This window comes from Cibotium barometz, chromosome 2 (genome assembly GCF_041138505.1).
Source record: "Cibotium barometz isolate CiBa-2024 chromosome 2, ASM4113850v1, whole genome shotgun sequence".
Taxonomy (NCBI): Eukaryota; Viridiplantae; Streptophyta; class Polypodiopsida; order Cyatheales; family Cibotiaceae; genus Cibotium; species Cibotium barometz.
Window position 1 is genome coordinate 10,031,939 of NC_141047.1, and position 20,423 is coordinate 10,052,361.

Here is a 20,423-nt window from a genome sequence, read left to right on the forward strand (position 1 = left end):
AATATACTTACAATAACACAATACACACTTCTACAGGTAAAGCTCTATTTGAGTTTCCACGCCAATGAGTTCGTGCGAGATATTTGCTCAGGTCACCAGAGCAATACAAAGGTCTCAGGCCAAACATAATAAAGTAGCTGATAAGCATAGAAGAACTCTTACTTTTGAGGAAGAAACTGAATTCCTAAATTAGCCGCTAGAAACTATGGACCTTTTCAAGTCAACAAAAAGATAAATGATGTTTGTTACAGGTTGTAACTTCCAGATCATTGGAGGATTCATAATGCCTTCCATGTTAACCTTTTAAAACCCTATGCAGGACCACCTCCAGAGGAACCTGTTATGGAGAAGCCACCAGAAGTGGATGAAAATGAAGAGATATTGCAACCAGAACAGATTATCTTTCACATGGTTAGGAAGAAAGGAAGGAACATCACCAAAAAATTCCTCTTGAAGTTCCAAAACTATTCTCATATGGACGCTAAATGGATGCCAAAGGAGTATTTCAACGATGATCCTAAAATACTCACAGCTTATGAAGAAGTTGTCGAGCTAGAAGCACTTCATTCATTGTCTTGAGGCCATGTGTATGTGGAAGAATGTATGTGGATGCGTATGTGGAAGAATGGATGTGGATGGAAGAATGAACGCATGCAACTCCTAGAATCTAGAACATAGTTGCCAGGCGTTTCAGAAACGGCAGGTATGAAACGGGTTTCATACGTTTTGAAACGTTTCATAAAAGGTAAGAAACGGGTACAAAAAGGTTTCATACAAAATAGAAAAAACATGTATATTTTTTACTTGAAAGATACAAAAGAAAAAACTGTTGACATAACTTATAAGAGACCACATTGAATTCATTTCAATAAAAACAAAATACATGTAAGATATGATGATATCACAAATCACGTGGGTGATCACTGATGACTAAACAGAAATCAAAAGGATCACCACGTGGGTGATGAGTCATGACTCAAAATCCAAGATCAAAATAAATAACATGTCCAAAGTTCAAACTAAATAACATGTCCAAATAAAATGATACTGGCAGCTGCTAGCTACTATCTGCATCCTCATCTGCATCCTCATGCTCATCCTCATCTGCATCTTCTGCCTCTACAGCCTCACTCTCAAGGTCACTGCCGGTAGCCGAGTCCTCAAATGCCTCATCCTCTAGAGGTGCAGGCGCACCACTAGTACTAGCCTCTCGAGAAGATCGTGTAGTGCGAGCCGGAGCCATGATCTCCTCATAGAGCATAGAATAGATGTCTCTCTCCTCCTGAGGAATGTCGGGAATCTCCTTGCACTTCATGATATCAATCTTATCTGGATTCACTTGGCGAGGCTCAATGGGATGACCCTTTTGTTCTAGCAATCGGAGATTGCAATGACAAAAGACAAGCCTCTCCAATTGTGCTGAGGAGAGTCTATTTCTCTTTTTCGTGTGAAAAAGAGCCCATGTACTCCAGTTTCTCTCACAAGGCCCTGAACTGCAATCCTGTGAGAGAACTCTCAATGCAATCCGTCTCTACATTGTACAAAAAAGAATGTTAAGTTAGAGTCAAAAAGAGAGTAGCATTTGAATGTAGATTTTGAAAGAGTAGGACTCAGGAGACAAAGATACAAGATTCAAGAATCAAGAAACCTTACCAAGTTGGGTGTCCCAATACCGTATTTCTCCCACCAAGACACGGGCTCCAACTGTGTCTTCCTGAGCAATGCAGTAGCTCGCCCAAACATATGGCTACCGTTGCGGTAAATGAGAAGCTCATCCTCGAGCTTTCTCATAAGCTGTATATCACCTCCCACTCCCACCAACTTGGTAATGTACTTGACCCATCCTGACTCTAGCTCCTCATTGAGGTATTGCTCCTCATTCCTCCAAAGGGGATGCAAAATATGCATGATGTATGAAAGGAAACGTTTTTTAAGGTTTTTAAAATATGCATGATGTATGAAACGCGTTTCATACAGGACGAAACGTTTCGAAACGTTTCGTACGTTTCGAACCTGTATGAAACGCGTTTCTATGCAACTGTGATCTAGAAGAGGCTATTTTTGGCATACTCTATTGGAAATTCTGTTTGTGTCGAAACCTCCAGATTTTCGCAACGATCAAGAGTTACTAAAGCATCTTTGTCAAATTCTTTATGAGTTGGGATATTTTTTATCATAGAAGGTTATGGAAGAATCACCTTGTAAATTAAGACATGTGGCATTTAGAATAGGACATGTGGCATCTAGAATGAGACAAGTGTCCCTAACTTGTCAATTTAGCTTAACACTTGTCAATTAAAGCAACCACTTGTCATTTGTCAATTAAAGCAACCACTTGTCATTTGGAGCTTACTCTTTCCATTCTAGAGCATTGACGCCTCAAACCTATAACTTGGAGTACTCCCTCTTCATTTGGATAACGCATTTCTTATCTAGTAAAGATTTAGGCTCTTTGTGCCCGTGGTTTGATTCAATAAATTTTTGCAAAGAGGGAGGGGCGTGTTCCCCTCTCAGTGAGGTCTCATTTCTCTTTTCTCTGAATCGTACTTTCTTTCATTATTTGTGATTGTTGATGAAGTGGGTTTGCTAGTTCTTCAATTTTGTCGCTTTCACGTGCCCTTGCGTTACAGGCAGAATGGTGGCAAAGGCAGGTGTCCAAAGGTGGCAACCAATGTTCTGATACCACTGTTTGGTTTAGGGTTAGTAATGAAGCACACAAAGCAGAGCCGGCTTGCAGAAGGAGAGAGGATGAAACAATACATGCACACAATAATGAGACAAGGGTGCAAGTACAAAAGCGAGTGACTTAATAAGTCACTTTACAAACTTTGAAAAAGAGCGTTCACATGCAAAGGGAAAAAACCCTTAAGTGTGAAGGTAAAAGGTGCCCCAATGTCCCTAGTTCACGTGGTCACTACTATAAATCTCACAAATTACAATGTACATGCTCAGAACCCTCATAAGAGGCAAAAAACAATTTGGCGAGAGGTGGTTTCCTCTTTGACAAAAGGGAAGGCTATTCGTGCTTTGCTTGGACTTGCAAAGTTGCATTTTGTACTCGGTACTTAACCTTGTGATCTGCACTGTACTTTGTGTAACGCACCATATGGGCATATTGTACCCCGTATGCACAAGCTTCTATATAAATTTAAAAATTCCCTTTTGTCCTAGACCTTATTAGGCACTGCCTTCTTTATACCTGTGAGTCTATGCAATTCCACTTTAAGAGAGAAGAGAAGAGAGAGAAAGAAGATAGTAGTCAACATAGTATTGGGTCCCGACTCCCAATTTACCCACTGAAGGGCCCCCAGTGCAAGGAGTAGTATTTGCTTATATTTTTTGGAGAACTTTTACAATAAATATGAATGATGACTGAGGACTGCCAAACGCAAGGACAAAGTAGACCGACCGCAGGCTGATCCAGATGCTGTCCAAGCTCCCTTGAATTGCTCTTCAATGGCCACTATGCAATCCCAAAACTGAGGGATGCACATAGAATCTTTGTGGAAGCCTTGGGAATGCTGCAGAGAGTATGCACAAGGGAGCTGGTGGCTGTAGGCACACTCGAATTGCTGAGAACTGCTGTAGGACTGATTTGAATACTGGATGATAATGCTGAATAATAAGCACTTGCTTATATATGATCTAATGATGCTGGTTGGCCAGGCGCTGTTTGGACATAAAACGCTAAATAAGCATTAAATGCTGGCCGACTGGGTATTGCTCCACAACTTGCTGCTGATGGGATTAATGCTGGCCGAATTGTTGTTTGATGAGCTAGATGATAGCTGACTGATGCATGTAGGCCTCCAGTGCTGGCTGACTAAGATAGGGGGCATCTGTAGGCTGCCGACTGGCTGCCTATGCCCTCTATGACCAAGGTATTGCCCTTATGCGCTGGCCAAGCTATGGGCAATTGGGCTGGGCTTTGCCTGGGCCATAGAACTATCAATGCACTTATATGCAACTACTGCAAGACCTATGCTAGGGATCTGACTTCTTCATGCCCTAACTGATGAATTCTCCAAGTGGGTAAGTGGACTGACACATGTAGACTCTCTAAGGTTGTGGAGACTGACCTACATAGCTCATGCCTGACTTGTCCCGGACTGGGGCTCACAATGGGGCCATGGCATATGACAAATTCCTAAAAAGATAAAATCCTACTGATGAATGTTGCACTGATGTAGGGCCAATGTGTCACATAGCACTCTAGTGCAGGGTGCATGTGACACCATATGCCTCATTCATGCATCCCATATGCTTTTCCATGCAGCCTGCATACATTGTGTACAAATTATTTTCAATTTATCATATTTTATATTTATACTATTCATACAAAAAAAAGATTGGTGTACTTAATGCACCTTATCTTACCAATACGTTATGTACTTATATCAACACGTTTGTACATATCGTACCTGACATTTCTAAACATCTTGGCTTGGAGATTTTATAACTGAATTTTGAACACTCTCTTTTTATACGAAAGTAAGCCTCCAAGTCAAGCAAAGTTTTTGTTTGAACTGTGCAAATGGTCCTTTTTTGTTTTTTTTGCAGAGATTTTCCTGAAGACTAAAAAAATTAGAGATGCTGAAGCAGCATCACGGCGTGCACGTATCACCAAGGTATCTGCATTTGAAACACGACTTGTATTTTGTCTTCATGTTTTTGGTTTTAACAGCAAAAGATCCATCACTAATAGACACTGTTTTTTCCATGTAGGCCATCATTCGTGTGCAGTTTCCAGATAACTATATCCTGGAAGCAAAGTTTCAACCTTCAGATTCTCTTACAGCATTGGTTGATTTGCTGAAAAAAGTGATCTCAAGGACAGATTTACCCTTTTATCTTTGTAAGGTCCTCCTTCCTTTTCCAACATGAACGCATTAGTGAGAATACATTTGAATGCCATACACAGCCAAGGTGATTTTACTATTTGAGTTCGATGGAAATCTCACAACTGGTTTTATGTTCAAAGTTCCCACCAAACTTGTGGCCTATCTTGAGAGTATATTTTATGTTTTAGCTCTGCCCAACAATTTGGTCTTTCAGCTGCTTTTTCTTTGGAGTCTCACATTTCATCCTAGGCTCTACTGAACATGTCATTCTCTTCTTCTGAATGCAGTACCGAGCGCATATCAGCAAAGTTCTCCTGTCAACTCCCTGCTCGTCTAAAATAGTTGGTCTGATTACAATATATCCCAGTGAATTCTGTGGACTACCAAATGGGGTCTCTTCTAGATCGGTCTCTTGATATTTTTTAATTTCCTGGCCTTCAGTCCCTTTGTCCACCCAACTTTGCTGTACATTTCAGTGCCTTGATGTTCGGCCATAACATGAAGCCTAATTCAAAGCTTGGGTTATTGTTTGATCGTGAACCTTTTAATGTTGTCTTTAGGTACCTCAACCATTTGTTTATATCCTTTAGAAAGTCCTTATCGTCTTCTTTAATTTTTATTCTTTAGCCTCACTAGAATGCTGAGAACATCCCCCCTCCCTGCACTTCCCTTCTTCCAGTGGTGCTAGACACAGTGATGCCAAAGAGTTGTGCTTTTTTTTGGTTATGAGAAGTGCTGCCAACAGGTCGTATGACAATTCTATGCCATGGCAAGACAAGAGTCGTGCCTTTTCTGGTTATGAGTAGTGCTGCAACAGGTCCTCTGATGTCCTTAAGTTCCAAGTGTCATCCTTTCCTTATTTTGAACAACTTTAAGAGATAGAAACTTAGTTGTACTAAGGTCATCTTTTGTAACTATTTGACATTATAATTTTGTAGAGTTTCCCTTCATTGAAGCCCTTAGTTGTAAGGGGCATGGTGCTGTTATACCAAGGACCAATAAGGTCATCTATTGAATGGAGTGCGGTACTGCTGCTTTCAACTTGTCCCTATCCTTCTCCCCACCCCCTTCTTTCAAACAAAGGAAAGTTGCATTTTATCCTACCCTAGGGAAATTTCAGGCTAATAAGATGATTGGCTGAGATTGTTCTCCTTTCGGTTATGGGAAATGCTATACCTGGTTTACACATTTAATCAAACTCCAAGTTTTCATTCTTGCCTTCTTTTGAATGCATCTCAGAAGATTCATGTTTTCCACGGCGAGCTTCAAAAATTCATTGATTTCCTGGTAATTTGAAGCTCTCAATTGGGTAGATGGCTGGTATCACTGCTGCGGTGCCATAGTTGTCAAAACTTGGTGTTGTCAAGGCTTGAAGGCCGTTCTCATGTTTTTGCCTGGATGAGTGGTCGACAACCCTTTGAGATGTTTGCAGTCCACCTTGCTGGTCAACGCTTTTGAATGCCGGTTGTCAATTTAGGAAATTGGTGCCATAGTTGTCAAAACTTGGCGTTGTCAATGCCTGAAGGCCATTCTCACATTTTTGCTTGGATGAGTAGTCATCAACCCTTTGAGATGTTTGCAGTCCACCTTGTTGGTCAGCACTTTTGAATGCCGGTTGCCAATTTAGGAAATTTCAAATGCCATATTACAAGTTTAATAGTACCCTACCTAGTTGTCACATGAAGAGGCGAGTGATGCTTTTGATGTGTTAAGCATAGCTATTTCCATGGTGGTGCACCTTAGACTAGTTAGCCCTCATGCATTCATCAATCTAATTATGCCCACTCCTATGCGCTGGACTATGGGGCCTAGTTAATTCCATGACATGGCATGATGATGTGGTGGTGTAAGATGCGGCTCAACTTACCACCGGTCTTGCCTGCCTAAGCTTTCTGGTGTGGAGTAAGTTTAGGTGTGTTGGTCAAGTTCTTGGAGCCAGAGGCTCCCGTGCTTTGTCCTGGGCTAGACCCCAATTGGTTCTAGCCCTTGCCACTCGCAGTAGCTGCCTTGGGCGATCCAGGCTAGGAAATCTTGGGCTTTCCACCGTTGTACTTCATTTCGGCACTTTGCGCAAGTGCGAGTGCCCATTCAAAGGTTGGTGGTTCAAACATACGCATGTCCCAGTTGATTTGTGTGTCTAAACCATAAGGGAATTTCCCTCAGTTGGCCTCTTAAGATTTGCTCAACTGTAAAGCCAGGTGAGTGACTTTGTTGGCAAATTGGAGAATTGGCTGTGCGTTCTGGCGTAATCACTTGAACTCGGCCTCAAGCCACTCAAGATAATGAGGTAAAAACCACTTCTTGAGGAGGTTGGTGACGAACTGGTCCCATAGATAGTCGACAACTCCAAAATATGAATTGGCATGGGCCCAATGAGTCCACCAAGAAATGGCCTCACCCTCAATGTAGCAATTGGCTAACACTACGATCAAGTTTACCAGTATACTTACTGAAGTTCACCTTCTTGTGAAGATGAGTTGAGGAAGTCGTTGGTACCATCCTTGCGTCTAGAGCTGCAAGGAATCACTCATGTTCCGCGTGTCATCTTTGGTCTTCTTGCTTAGCGGCATGAGTTGTTGCTTCACAGTCCGCCTTCGTCCGAACCTCCATCTCCTGCATCTGCAATTGAAGTTGAGAACGGGCCTACTGCGTTAACTCCTCATCGGAGTTAGTAGAAGGAGAATCTAGGGTATAGATCTTGGTGAGCGCTAGCAAGTGGGGGGAAGTAGGAATGGGGGAAGAAGAGGCTTGAAGAGGTAATCAAGGCCTAGATCATAGCTTTTTGCTCAAGCAATTGATCTCCCTGTTGCTTCATAAGATGCATGAAACTTTGGAACATCACTATCATTTGGTCCCCACTGAGAGCAGTGCTCCTTGATGCCGTTGCTGTAGAAGTGACTCTCTTCGTGGATCTGTTCTATCTCATCGTTGTCGGAGGTCGCCATAGTGGGAGCGGTCAAGGTTCTTCCTGACTGCAAACAAACGATCCATTATGTGTGTGGGAGACTTGTCTGGTCGCGTTCCAGAGGCTGAAAACCAACCGTCCTTCAAGGGACAAGTGTCACACGGGAATGGAGAGTGATTCCATCATCTTTAAACCAACCATACAAGTGGAAGAAAAGATCTTTTTTTTTTTCTTGGCTGAATCTTTTCACCAACATAGCACCATAACATGCAAAAGCTTGTAGACGAGGATTTACTATGATAAACAGCTTTCAGCATCCTTGACGATGCATAGCACAATGTAATGAAAATAATTGCAGAGAGAGAAGAGAGACAATACAGAGGATTGGCCCAAGTACCCATCTGAAGGGCCCCCACCAGGTATGGTGTATTTGCTTTATTGAATGAGTAGAATGAGTGCCTGCTGGCTGTAAATAACCAGGACTGAACTGACCTTGGAGACCTTCACTCGGCGAAGGTAACTCTCAGCCTGAAGATGACCCTTGATCTTCACCTTCCACCTTGCCCTTGGTTCCTACTGGCTGTCTAGGCCCTTGAACCCTTCGCACTTGCAGAAATATAAGATGATTTATGGACTGGACTGAAGGGCTGCAGTTGGCTTCTAGAACTGTTGTCGGCCTGTTTTAATATGCTCAGGACATGGTGAAAACAGCCTTTTAAGTCATCGCTTTTCACATGTGTGAGACGGGTGCATCATCTGCACGCCGACATGGCAGTGGGCTGGCCTATGGCTAACCCCCACGCCAATGTTCAAGCTCTTGACCCTTTTGTAAGGCATTGCTTTTCACACATTTGAGACGAGTGCATCATCTGCTGGTCAACGTGGCAGTGGGCTGGCCTATCACCAGCACCCATGCCAATGTTCGAGCTCTTGACCCTTTTGAGGTAGATCATGGTGGCTCACAAAGGGCCGGCTACCACACTTAGTCTTGCATCTGCTGTGCAGATATGTCCACATGGCATCCAAGTGTGGGATGCATGTGATAGGTGGTGGAATCTGTTTTCTTTTGGAGTTGCTTTCAAAATGTTTGATAAGGTTTCCATTTCATTCGGTTGGGACTTTTGAACAACTATGACTGGCTTCCTAAATCCATCCATGGCCTAAAAGCATGCATGATTAAACCACTGTCTAGCATCCTAACTCTTTATTGCTTTTGTTGTAGTGGCTTTCTTAACGTGCCCATATTTACCATGCATGATTGATCCCTGTTGAAGGGCACTGTTAATGAGCGAACTTAACTTACATTTTTGAAGCTTTTGACAATGGTTTATGTGCACATCTCTCGTCATTGTACACGTGCTTGGACCATTTCTGTCAACAAAATTCTGAACCCGTTGAAAAGGTCTTACGAATTTTTTGTGTTGATAGTTCGAGCAAAAAAGTCAAGGCTATCTTGCGTAAGGAAGCTCGTTTTGATGCAAATGTTTGTGTGTGTGGCACATAAAAAGTGCTTAGTTCTTGCATGTGAAAAAAGGTAGGAAGTAGTTAAAGTTTAGGATTTACCGAAGAGAGCACTAACAGCTTGAAAAGAAGGCATGCAAAGGTATCCATGATCTTTTATGAAAAGCGAATATTTGTAATTAAGTGTTGTGAAGTAATGATTTGCCTGATCAGGTTATAGTAGGCTTTATAAGACTCAGATTGACCATGGTGCTTAAAATCATCTCTCAGGTTTTAGCAGGCTATATGAGCTTTGGATCACTGTAGGTGCTATAGATCACATGTTTGCCTCTAATGCAACGGGGTTTTCCTGTTTGTGCGGATGCTTGTTTTTTACAAAAAAAAGTTAGTTGTAGCTTTTGATTTCACCAGGATGAAATGATTTTTGCTGGGCAAAATCCTTGATTTTCAGAGTTTGCATCCATATGAATCAGTTGTCTGGTACCTGCAAAGAGTTTAGGGACTCAGCATGTTTGCCATCGAACTGACAAACTTCAGCTTGTATTGCTACAGTTTTAGAGGTGAAGTATGCTAAATCTGAACTTGTGCAATAATTCTGCTTGTAAATGGCAGATACAACCCCCCCCAAGCAGCGATTGCAAGACCTAGGGAAAGATTTTTACACTGCTGGACTCACTCCTGGGGCCCTAGTTTACTTCAGTTATGACATACCGAAAGGTATGATCTCAATCCTTTCAACATCTTGACTGTTCACTCTTGTAGCTTTTGTGTATTTCCTGTTTTCAAAAGAGCATCAATCCTCTGATCAAATGTAAGCTTTTGTTTGATAAACTGTTTTGTCAAATGAAACTAACTGACTTATACACATATCGTGTGAAAACACACAACTGTAGATTAAGTTTAAGTCCTTCAGGTGCCTGAAAATGGCTCGCTGAAGCTCCCGCCCTCTCTCCCTGCTCGCGTTGCTGCACAGCACCCGTCGCCCTCCCTGCCTGCTCGCCCCTTCGCCTTCCCCTCGCTCCTTGCCCCGCCGCCTTCCCTGCTTTGCCCGCCGCCTTTTTCTTTTAGCCCCCCCCCCCCCCCCCCCCTCTTCCGCCTGCCTTCGCTGCCGCCGCCTTGCTCTGCTCGCCGCCTTCCTCTCCTTCGTGCCTCCCCCCCTTGTCTTCGTGCCTTCCTCCCCTCTGCAGCGCCTCATCCCCCCCCCCTTCGCCAGTTCGCTTTCCTTTCCTCCCTATTGCGCGCTGCCCCCCCGCCCTCCCCCCTTCCTTTTTTTTTTAGGTTTTCTCCTTCGCCTGCCCCCCCCCCCCGCCCCCCCTCCCTCCTTTTTTTTTTTCCTACTTCCGCCCCCTGGGGGTTTTGTTTTCCTTTTTTGCTCCGTATTCCGCCTCTGTGTGCATCTCGGTTTCAGCAGGATCCCGCCTTCGCCTCGCCTTCGCCGCAGCTTCAGACTCTGATGGAGGCTCCTCCCGCCCCGCCTCAGAGGGACTCTTCCGCAGCCCCCTCGCCCGCCCCTGAGGACACCCCCATCAGGCTTTCTCTTTCGCCAGAAGAGGAAGCGAGCCTCACCGCAGAGGTGGAACGCCTCCAGGCTCACTCCACCATCTGCCGTATAGTCGGCACTCGCCCCAGCAGAGGGGAGATCAGGGATCTTCTTCAGGCCCGCCTTCTTGCAGATGTGGGCAAGATCCTGGATGTACAGCTTCTGGGCCGGGGACATTATCAGATCGAGTTTGAGGCCGCCCAGAGCGTTGCCAAGGTCCTTGCCATGAGTCCCCTTGACATCAGGGGTGCTCGGGCTTTCTTCAGACCTTGGCAGCATGGATTTGACCCAGCAGCGGCGGAGCAGGGAGAGCGCCTCTTCCATGTTACTGTTTGCTTCCCTGGACTCCGCCGGGAGTATCTTCCGCTCCTCTCCAGGCTCGGATCATTGGTGGGCTCGGTACTAGAGACTGGCCCCTCAGCAGCTTCAGTGGTGGCCAGAGCAGCTGGGCTACCTTCTGTCAGAGTGTTGGTGTCTGACATCTCCTCCCTTCCTAAGGTCATTCAGCTACCTAGGATAGGGGGGGGGATGGATAGATCAGAGAGTGGAGTTCTCGGGGCTCCCGAATCAGTGCTTCATTTGCAGGCAGGTCGGTCATCTGGCCAAGGCCTGCCCTCACAGGAGACCCCGACCCACACCACAGCAGCAGGCTACTGATGGCCCGCCCACAGATTCGGCTCGGCAGGCTGCCTCCGGGACGCTTGCTCAGGCCACAGAGACCTCGGAGTGGCAGCCTGGACAGGGGCGCCGCCGAGGGAGACAGCCACAGCCACACGCCCAGAGACCGCTGCAGCAGCAGCCACAGTCTCAGCCTCACTGGGTTCCCGTGAGGAACAGCTTTTCTCCCCTCCAGGAGGAGACCCCCGCGGCGACGACTGAGGACCAGGAGATGCCAGCTCCCCCTCCTTCACCCCCCCCACCCACGTCCCCTCCCACCGCCTCGCTTCCACCATTGTCTCCTCCCGTCTCCGCTCCGGTTTCGGCAACGGCTCCCTCTCCACCCCCCTCGCCTCCCTCCACCCCCTCCGCCCGCCTCACCTTCCCGGGAGGCCCTGGCAGTTCCCTGGCGTTCACCTGCAGTCCGGAGAGCGCTGAGCATTGACCTCGCTTGAGCATCACAGAGGAGACCTATGCCGATTAGGGCTTCACGGATTTCATCTATCCGCAGTCGGCTGAGTCGCCTTGGCATTAGACAGCGCTTGGAGGCTTTTGATTATACCTTCACACGGCTTTTTGGAGCAGAGGGCCCCCATGAGCCAGCACCCATCCGAGTTCATGTAGTGATACCTCCGGCCCGCGGGGAGGAGGCACTAGACTCAGCGGTGGCCTTCTCGTTCCCTCTATGTGGCCCTTGTGACCGGGAGTGGACTCTAGAGCTCGCTCTCAGCACTTTGAAGACTCAGGCAGTTGAGTTTTCTCACCACATGAGCGATTTGGAGGTGACAGATGTGATAGGCCGACTTTGGGAGTTGGCTCATTTTTTCTTGGATCCCGGGAGTGTGGATACCTCAGGGATTCAGCATTTGGTCGTGCGCATAGTGGCAGACTTAGCACGCGACCTGGGATATGTGTGTATACAGAGGTTGCTCTGAAAGAGCGGGAGGCAGTCGCCATGGGCCACAGCCACTGGCGCCTGATCCGGGATTCTTGCAGTACACCGGGTGGGCAGATTCGCAGCCGCTCGGATGGGGACTACTCTCCATCCAAGCCGCTTGCGAAGGCCCGCCGTACGGCTGAGACAGCATCCACCTCAGCAGGGCATCCATGAGGATCATCTCATGGAATGTACAGGGCCTTGGCGGAGCACACTTTATACGCTATCGTGGTTGCTTGAGGCAGGAGCTTCAGAGATGCCTGGTTGGTGGCAGCATTGATATTTTGATGATGCAGGAGCACCACTTGGGTGAGAGCAGGATCCGGAGATATGGTTCGGTGATGCCTGGTAGATGGGACACTTTTTGGTTTGCAGGGTTTGGTCCTTTGGGTGGACAGGGAGGAGTATGCATGGTCATTGCAGATGTATGGCGGTAGGCCATTGTGGATCGAGGGATCATTGTGCCTGGTAGAGCACAGTATGTCATTCTGAGGATGCATGATGAGCTATTGGGTGTGCTCAACGTCTATGCGCCCAATCATGCTAGTGCCAGAGCAGAGTTCTGGACCCAGGTTACGGATGCATTGCCAGAGGCCGCACATTGGTGTGTCGGGGGAGACTTCAACATGCTTGAGGACCCGGCAGATAGGGTGGGAGGCAGTCATGTTACAGTGCACGGCACGGAGCTTGCAGCTTGGGACCGGTTTTGTATGTCACTGAGGATCACTGGTGCATGGCGCATGGGGCTTTCTCCCGGTCTCAGGACAGTCTTAGTTTCTCTCGGTCGGATCGTCGGCAGGGAGGGACTAATCTATCACGGATTGATCGCTTTTATGTGGGCGACTGGTTAGGGGAGCGAGGGGGCTCCGTCGGCATTCTTGCTGGCACCTCATTTTCAGATCATGCGCCAGTTATATTGACATTGGAGGAGGGGACACGGGAGCCCAGCTTGCAGTTGAGGATCCCAGAGAGGGTACTTACAGATCCCAGTCTCGCTGAGGACATTGAGAGGATCTGGCATGATAGTCAGTGCTTTGACCAGGATGCAGCGGGCCAGTGTGCCCAGGGACTCACCGATCTTAGCTCTTTTCTTCACGCTGTAGCTTTGACACGGCTGGGAGAGATTCGCGAGCGGGAGCATCGGCTGAGACGCAGCCTTGCTTCGCTACAGCGCCTTCAGGAGCAGCAGCCTGCATGTGAGTGGGTGGCGTCCCAGTTGAGCCAGGCACGCCAGGAGGTTAGAGAGGTAGAGGAGCAGAGACACGAGTTTTACTATCGTCGTCAGGCCTCTCAGTGGACACAGCTTGGTGATAGAGTGACTGGAGAGTTTTTTGAGATCACTGGACCCCGTCATGCGCGAGTAGGAGTCCGCCAGCTTGGTAGACCGGATGGATCGGTAGCTACTGAGCTCGGAGAGATCAGAGACATTGCCACTGCATTTTATAGAGACCTGCTTTCAGCGGAGCCAGCCACTGAGGATCGAGATGTTTGCAGACAGATTGTGTGGGCCCATGTGCAGAGGAGGGTCACAGACCGTATGCGTACAGTTCTAGGTGCGCCTCTATCAGAGATTGAGCTTGCCGAGGCCTTGAGGGTCCTGCCGCCGCGACATAGTTGCCCAGGGGAGGACGGACTGACGCCGGCCTTTTTTATGCGCTATTGGGATCTTTTGGGGCCAGGCCTCCGCGGGGACTTTCAGCATGTTTTGGACACTGGGGTGATGCCGCAGAGCTTTTCAGAGGGCTTGATCTGTCTTATCCCCAAGGGGGAGGGAGTATCAGATGATATTCGGCATTGGAGGCCTATTACGATCCTCAATACTGTCTACAAGGTCTTAGCAAAGGCCTTGAGTTTGAGGATCCTGCCCTTCCTGGGGGAGTTGATTCATGCTACTCAGACAGGATTTGTCAAGGAGCGCAGTATCCTTGACAACATCTTTACTTTCTGGGAGGCGACGGTCCGAGCTAGATTTCTTGGCGAGGACTTGGTCGTGATGCTTCTCGATTTTGAGAAGGCATACGATAGAGTTGATTGGGGTTTCTTAGAGGGCACTATGCTTCGCCTGGGCTTTGAGCCAGGATGGATCAGAGGGGTGGCGGCTCTGTATTCCACAGCTCGCAGCCAGGTGCTGATTGCAGGAGGACGGGGGCCGAGTTTTGAGCTGACCAGATCAGTCCGTCTCAGGGGTGTCCCCTCGCTCCTTTTCTTTTTCTCTTCTTTGCGGAGGCTATGAGCATGTATTTGACGGCAGAGGAGGTTGGGTTGAGAGGACTTCAGCTCCCAGTCCGGGGGGAGGACTTGCTTGAAGCTGAGTTTGCAGACGACACGGGCTTATTTTTGCATGGCCAAGAGGCCAATCTTCTTCGGGCAGAGCAGTCGCTCCAGGTTTTTAGTGCAGCTTCGGGAGCATTGATCAATTGGCGCAAGACAGTGGCCTTTTGGATCAGTAGTGCTCCCACTCCGGCATGGAGCCCGGACCCCGGTTTCAGATGGATTCCTCCAGGCACAGCAGTGCGGTATTTGGGATGCCAGATTGGTCTAGATTTGTCACCTGAGCAGCAGATTGCTCCGCTTCTTCTGAGCATTCGGAAGAAGCTTTTGTATTGGAGTACAGCTCGACTATCCTTGGCTGGGAGGGTGGTGGTGGCAAATCAGGTGCTGTTAGCGACCATGTGGTACATTACGTCTTGCTGGATTTTCTCGAGCTCTTGCATCAGCCAGGTACAGAGGCTGATCAGGAACTTTTTGTGGTCTGGGCGGGACGGTCAGCCAACTCGGGCAAAGGTTGCATGGGCAGTTATTACACTTCCGCTGGCTCAGGGAGGTTTGGGCATTATAGATCCAGTCGATCAGAGTAGAGCCTTATTGGGGAAGCTAATTGTTCGGGGGTTGCTTCCAGGCGCTGAGCCTTGGAAAGAGCTCCTCTTGCAGCGGCTGTAGGCTCGGGCGTCCCCAGCAGGGGGTACTTGGGCACCAGAGATTCGCTGGATCTTCATAGAGATGAGGAGGACAGGCCTCAGTAGAGGATGGGAGGACAGATTTGCTTTGAGTATCCTGAGAGCATGGGAGCTGCTGAGACTGGGGCTCTCTCAGCGACGACCTTCTTGTGTTGAGGAGCGGGCCAGATAGCCGCTCATCTGGAGCCCAGCGGTTCGCACGGAGCAGGGTCATATGCTGGGTTCTCGGCCTCGTCTAGCCTGGGGACCTTTAGCGGCAGGCCCAGCTCGTAGTTTTGGAGACTGGCAGGCCTTCTGCAGTCTCCCAGAGGAGATCCAAGTGGAGAGGCCGAGTCACTTCAGAGGGGGGTTGATTATGAGGGATGATATTCAGGAGGCACTCACAGAGGAGTGGTTCACGCCTCTCGAGCCAGTGGCCCCACGGTGGATGGGAGCCTTTACATAGTTGGAGATCCTGATTGCAGTCAGAGCTTGCACTGAGGATGGCAGTTGCCTCTACTTTGAGATTCAGGATGAGGACAGACTCCAGAGAGTGGATGTGGAGTCGCCTTTGGTTGCAGAGTGCACCTTTCAGAGGATTCGGGTAGTGGCCGCCGCTTCTCGGAAGTGGCATATTGACCCCGACCCTGCAGATGTGCTCCTGGATTGGCGCATATGGGCATATGCAGCGCGCCCCTTGGCCCGGCTACAGTGGGACCCCGGGGAGTACGAGTGGCATGATCCTTATGCATCCCTTGAGGCCACAGAGATTACCTTTTTCCAGTATACTGTTCGGCTGGGGCGGCATATTTTGACGGCAAGGAGGACGGTCTCTCCAGCGGCAGTGGGGCATTGGCGGCTACAGGGACTCTCACAAGAGTTCCTGGAGGATTTTTGGACTCGGCTCTGGGCTAGTCGACAAGCCCGCAGGATCTCGACTTTTCAGTGGGGCTGGTCGCCCACAAGGGCTCAGCAGTTGGCACTTGGCTTGTTTACAGCGGTCTTCCGGCGGCCTGCGTCCGATGCGGCCACCCTATGGAGACACAGAGACATTGCCTTTGGGATTGCCCTCAGGCGCAGCAGATCTGGCTGCGGATGCTGCGTATTCTGGCTCCCCTCTCCAGAGGGTATGTTTATGTGGGGTGCCGCTGCTTGGTCGACCTCGTCAGGGCCTGCGATGGGCTATGCGATGGAGCAGGGCAGTCAGGCCATCAGATTTATTAGGGGCCAGCCTCGCCTGGTTCCGGCACCGGATTTTTCGTCCGCCAGCTGGACACAGGAGAGGGATTTACGATGGGAGCTCCTCAGCAGCCTCACCATCTGGTTCACCTGGAGGGCCCGGTGCTTCACGGCCTTTGAGGGGAGATTGGAGCCACCAGCAGAGACTGTACGGGGGATTTGGCAAGAGTCGATCCACACCTTGCGAGGACAGTACGACCGCATCTGGGGAGACTCGGATGAGGCGATCTTGCGGCGCCAGGCCTTTCACACCACTTGGCGCTGTGGCCCCTTCTACACCTTACACACGAGGTCCCCCCGTTGGCACTACAGGCCACCTATTTGGCTCTTCCCCCCCCCTATTGTATGATTTAGCCTCTCAGTCCATTGTGCTGATGCTTGTATTTTGCAGCACCTAGGGAGAGTCTCCCGGGCTGCCATGCTGTATTCATTGCTCCTCTTCTCTTATGAGTAGGAGAGATTTTTTGTAGCCCTACGGGCGTTTTTTATATAACTAATGAAAGGATCTTTTCTCGGAAAAAAAAAGTTTAAGTCCTTCAAATGACCCTCTTATTAGAGGATATAAAGTTCCTTACCCTAGAGTAAACTATCTTCATTCTACTCTTTTGAAATCAATAAAATACCTAGAAAGCACGCTCACTTCTCTTGTTCTCTGCATTTTCATAATTTGGCTGGTTGGTCTGCCATGCAAGGCTGTAGCCATACACGCTAGTATGAGAAAGATTTATGCTCAGAAGGTAATCATATTCATGTATTTGACAAGCTCCATTTTATTGTCATCCTAACAAGAGTGTATTTCAAAATCACCCACTGGCAATTTGTCAAGTTCGTCATTTAACATATTTACCTGATGTAATCCATCCATGGCCCACTTCTCAGGAGTCACTAGTCCTTAAAATTGTGGGGATTTTCAAGGTGCACACGAACATTATGATAATGCAATTCACTGGTGTTGTGGGGTCTAACCTTTCTTTTACTTGCTCTTTTTTGCTTGATGTCACAAGATTAAGTTTTGAATGGCCTGCATTGTTGGTACTGCTTAACACATACTCGATTGAAAGAGCCTGCTTCTTGCACATAGTGTGGGATGACCATGTCGCAAGCATAGTTGCACAGCAAGATCATGGGTTTGGCTTTGCTATGCACACTATGCGCTTGTCCTATTCATAGCTTGTGGCTCGCACTTGTTGTTTTTATGGCTGCTGGCCAGTGCTAGTTTGCCTCTACTGATAAGCTCATGTATGCTGTTGCTCAAGCTGCTACTTTGTTGTTGTTGTTGTTGCAACTATTGCAAGTGAAAGCCCACAAAAGCCTTTCAATAAGGTTATATCTAATGCACACATCTTTTTGCCTGTGTAAATACCTTCCTCGAGGCTGCCAATTTGTTATGGGATTGCTAGATGCTTGCCACAGTGGAGTTTTGATCAATGAATTGCCGTAAGGCTTCCTTGGGTCAAACGCTCATCAAAAGCTAATAAACACTGAACTTGAAAAGATGAAGAGGCAAGACTTTCCCTCCTATCCTTGAGTTCTCTAAAGGATGTGAGGAGAGGTGGGTAAGATGCGATACCAAGAGAGGAATATACCAGCTATGTAGACACCTATCAATAGATGTGATAACTATGTGGAGACCAATCACAGAACAAATGGCTGGGTGGAGGTCAAAGGTGAGGCTTTTAGAGCAGTCCCCAAGTGGTGCTGATTGAGGGAGACAAGACAGGATATGCGGTCGAGAATTGGCATATATAGGTGGGAGCCACCCAAGCTGACAGCTAGCAAGGAAAGGCACAGCATACCTTAAGAGCTCTTTGCTTTGGAGGATCTGTGTAAATGGGTGGCACTGGAGGGTGCCAGTTAATATATACTCCTATGTGGTGCTCAAGAGCATGGAGAGGGAGAGAGTTTGGCATGGTTAACTTATCTGGGATGGGGGTGACAGGACTAGCTTAGGAAGCTAAGAGGCAGAGTGGAGGCAACATCGTTGCACTGAGAGGAGTGAATTATCGGGCAAATTTTTTATTTCGTTTTAGTAACAGAGAAGTTGAATTTTGAAAGTTTTATTTTCTGGTGAATTTGCTGTTAAGGCCTTAACATTGAACAAAATATGATTGGTTTTCTTTGAGAGACATAAAAGGCAGGTCTGTGGTGAATGCACTTCACTTGTTTCTTATTTTGCATGATTCTCTTCATTACCATGATGCAAATAGCATCCAATTGTCAAACCACTTCTAGCATATGATCTCCCTTTTCACTGTTCACAAATAAGAACATGATTGCAGAATGAAGTGAGGGATTGGGTGTACACCTCTTAAAGTACAAGATTTATGATTGCCAGCGGGCTTTAGATGGAGTGGTTTTGACTCACCTTGTTTTTTAATAAGAAATGCACAGCCTGCTAAAACAGCCGTCTCGCCACACTCACATTTCTCTCCGGAAAAGGGAACACCTTGAAACTGGCTGCCAAACCGCAGGTCCTTGGTTCAATCCGTGGCACATCTGAATCTCTCAACCCCCAAAAAAAGTAAGAGAATTTCAAAGCTGTGCTGCCTTGATACATTCCTCTAGTCATTTTCAATCCAGTACCAACCTAGGGTAAGTCACCTGCATGCAACTGCTTTGTAGAAGTGTGGATTGTCAGGCTTTATTTAATGAACCCTTTGTTCACCCATATTACCCTCAGCTTGGGCTCTTCTCCATTGTACCTTGAAAGTTCACTTCGCCACCTTTTTATTTGCATAGGCAAACTAATAACATACCTCTGTATTGATTACTTTTACCCAGCAAATTCATGACACCTTTCTTCTTATAAGAACCTTTTATGTTTTTCAGCCGAAATCAGATTGAGGCAGCCTATTTAGGCTTTGATCAACATTTAGACTATTTATTACCACTTATAAAATAGCTAGCTGTGTTGGGAAGCAATGTGTGGGAAAGAGAGGTAGCGAGTGGTTAATGGCTCTCAATTGGGAACCTGAATCTCTACTTTGGTTTGATCCTTGAATGATTAAAGGAATGCTCCTGGCTGCTGGAAAATTCACAGATTCAGTTCACATGTTTGCTATACACAATTCTTGATGTTTTGGCCTCAGAGGTTGGGAAACCAACCATCATAATAAAGTTTTGTTGATGTTGCACGTAATGTATTACTGTGGACTTGCAGGGGTTGCTGAAGATGAGTTGAAAGGGATTATGGGTGCACCATATCTCAGAAGTGATGTGAGGACCTTACGAGACTTGCATTTGTTGATAACATCTGCTCCTTCTGATGTTGAAAGACCAGTGGATACAACTGTAACAGATTTTTCTCAAGACAGAACACAACAGTATGTGGACCCAAGACCAAGAAAGACTGGAGTAAAGCCCAAGTGGATGAAATTGTGATGTTTGGTCATCCTCACTGAGGTTTAAAGGTGAAATGCGTACTTCTTTACAAGTCCACTACGCTTATCGATGTATATTGTACCGTTTGGACAGTTGTAAGCCCTGTACTAAATTGTACAATATAGAGTAATTGTCTCTCTCTCTCTCTCTCTCTCTCTCTCTCTCTCTCTCTCCCCCCCCAGTGACTGTTTTCTCTTCTAAATGTACAGTTCTCATTTCATTTCTTTATGCATATAAAGAATTAACTACAAAACTTAATGGGGTTTCCAAATTTTCGTCTATGATTGCACGTGTGTGGATGGGGCAAGACACTTTTTCAGTCCATCTTTTTCTATTCACATAAAAGAGAGAGAGTTTTGTCGCATGGAGTCCATATGTGACAGGAAGATTTGTGGTTTGGCCGATGGCCATGGGTTCTTGGTCTCAATTATCAAGTGTGCTAGACTCTAAAACTATGAATCATTTTATACTGTCACATTGGCCAGTGTGGTACTTTGATTCAAGTTAAATTGAGTTTCAAAATGTA

The 20,423-nt window shown here is 47.2% G+C and overlaps 1 protein-coding gene across 2 annotated transcripts in view; it reads left to right on the plus strand.

The window, feature by feature from the left end:
- The window catches only part of LOC147640623 (plant UBX domain-containing protein 1-like), a 44,439-nt gene extending 24,401 nt beyond the window's left edge, over positions 1–20,038 (plus strand). For both annotated transcript variants that reach the window (XM_086813588.1, XM_086813595.1), the window contains 4 exons: positions 4,561–4,628; positions 4,726–4,855; positions 9,820–9,924; positions 19,677–20,038. In XM_086813588.1, coding sequence (XP_086669714.1) covers positions 4,561–4,628; positions 4,726–4,855; positions 9,820–9,924; positions 19,677–19,897 — 524 coding nt within the window. In that variant the 3' untranslated portion in view covers positions 19,898–20,038. The remainder of the gene's footprint in view (positions 1–4,560; positions 4,629–4,725; positions 4,856–9,819; positions 9,925–19,676) is intronic.
- Positions 20,039–20,423: the final 385 nt, after the last annotated feature.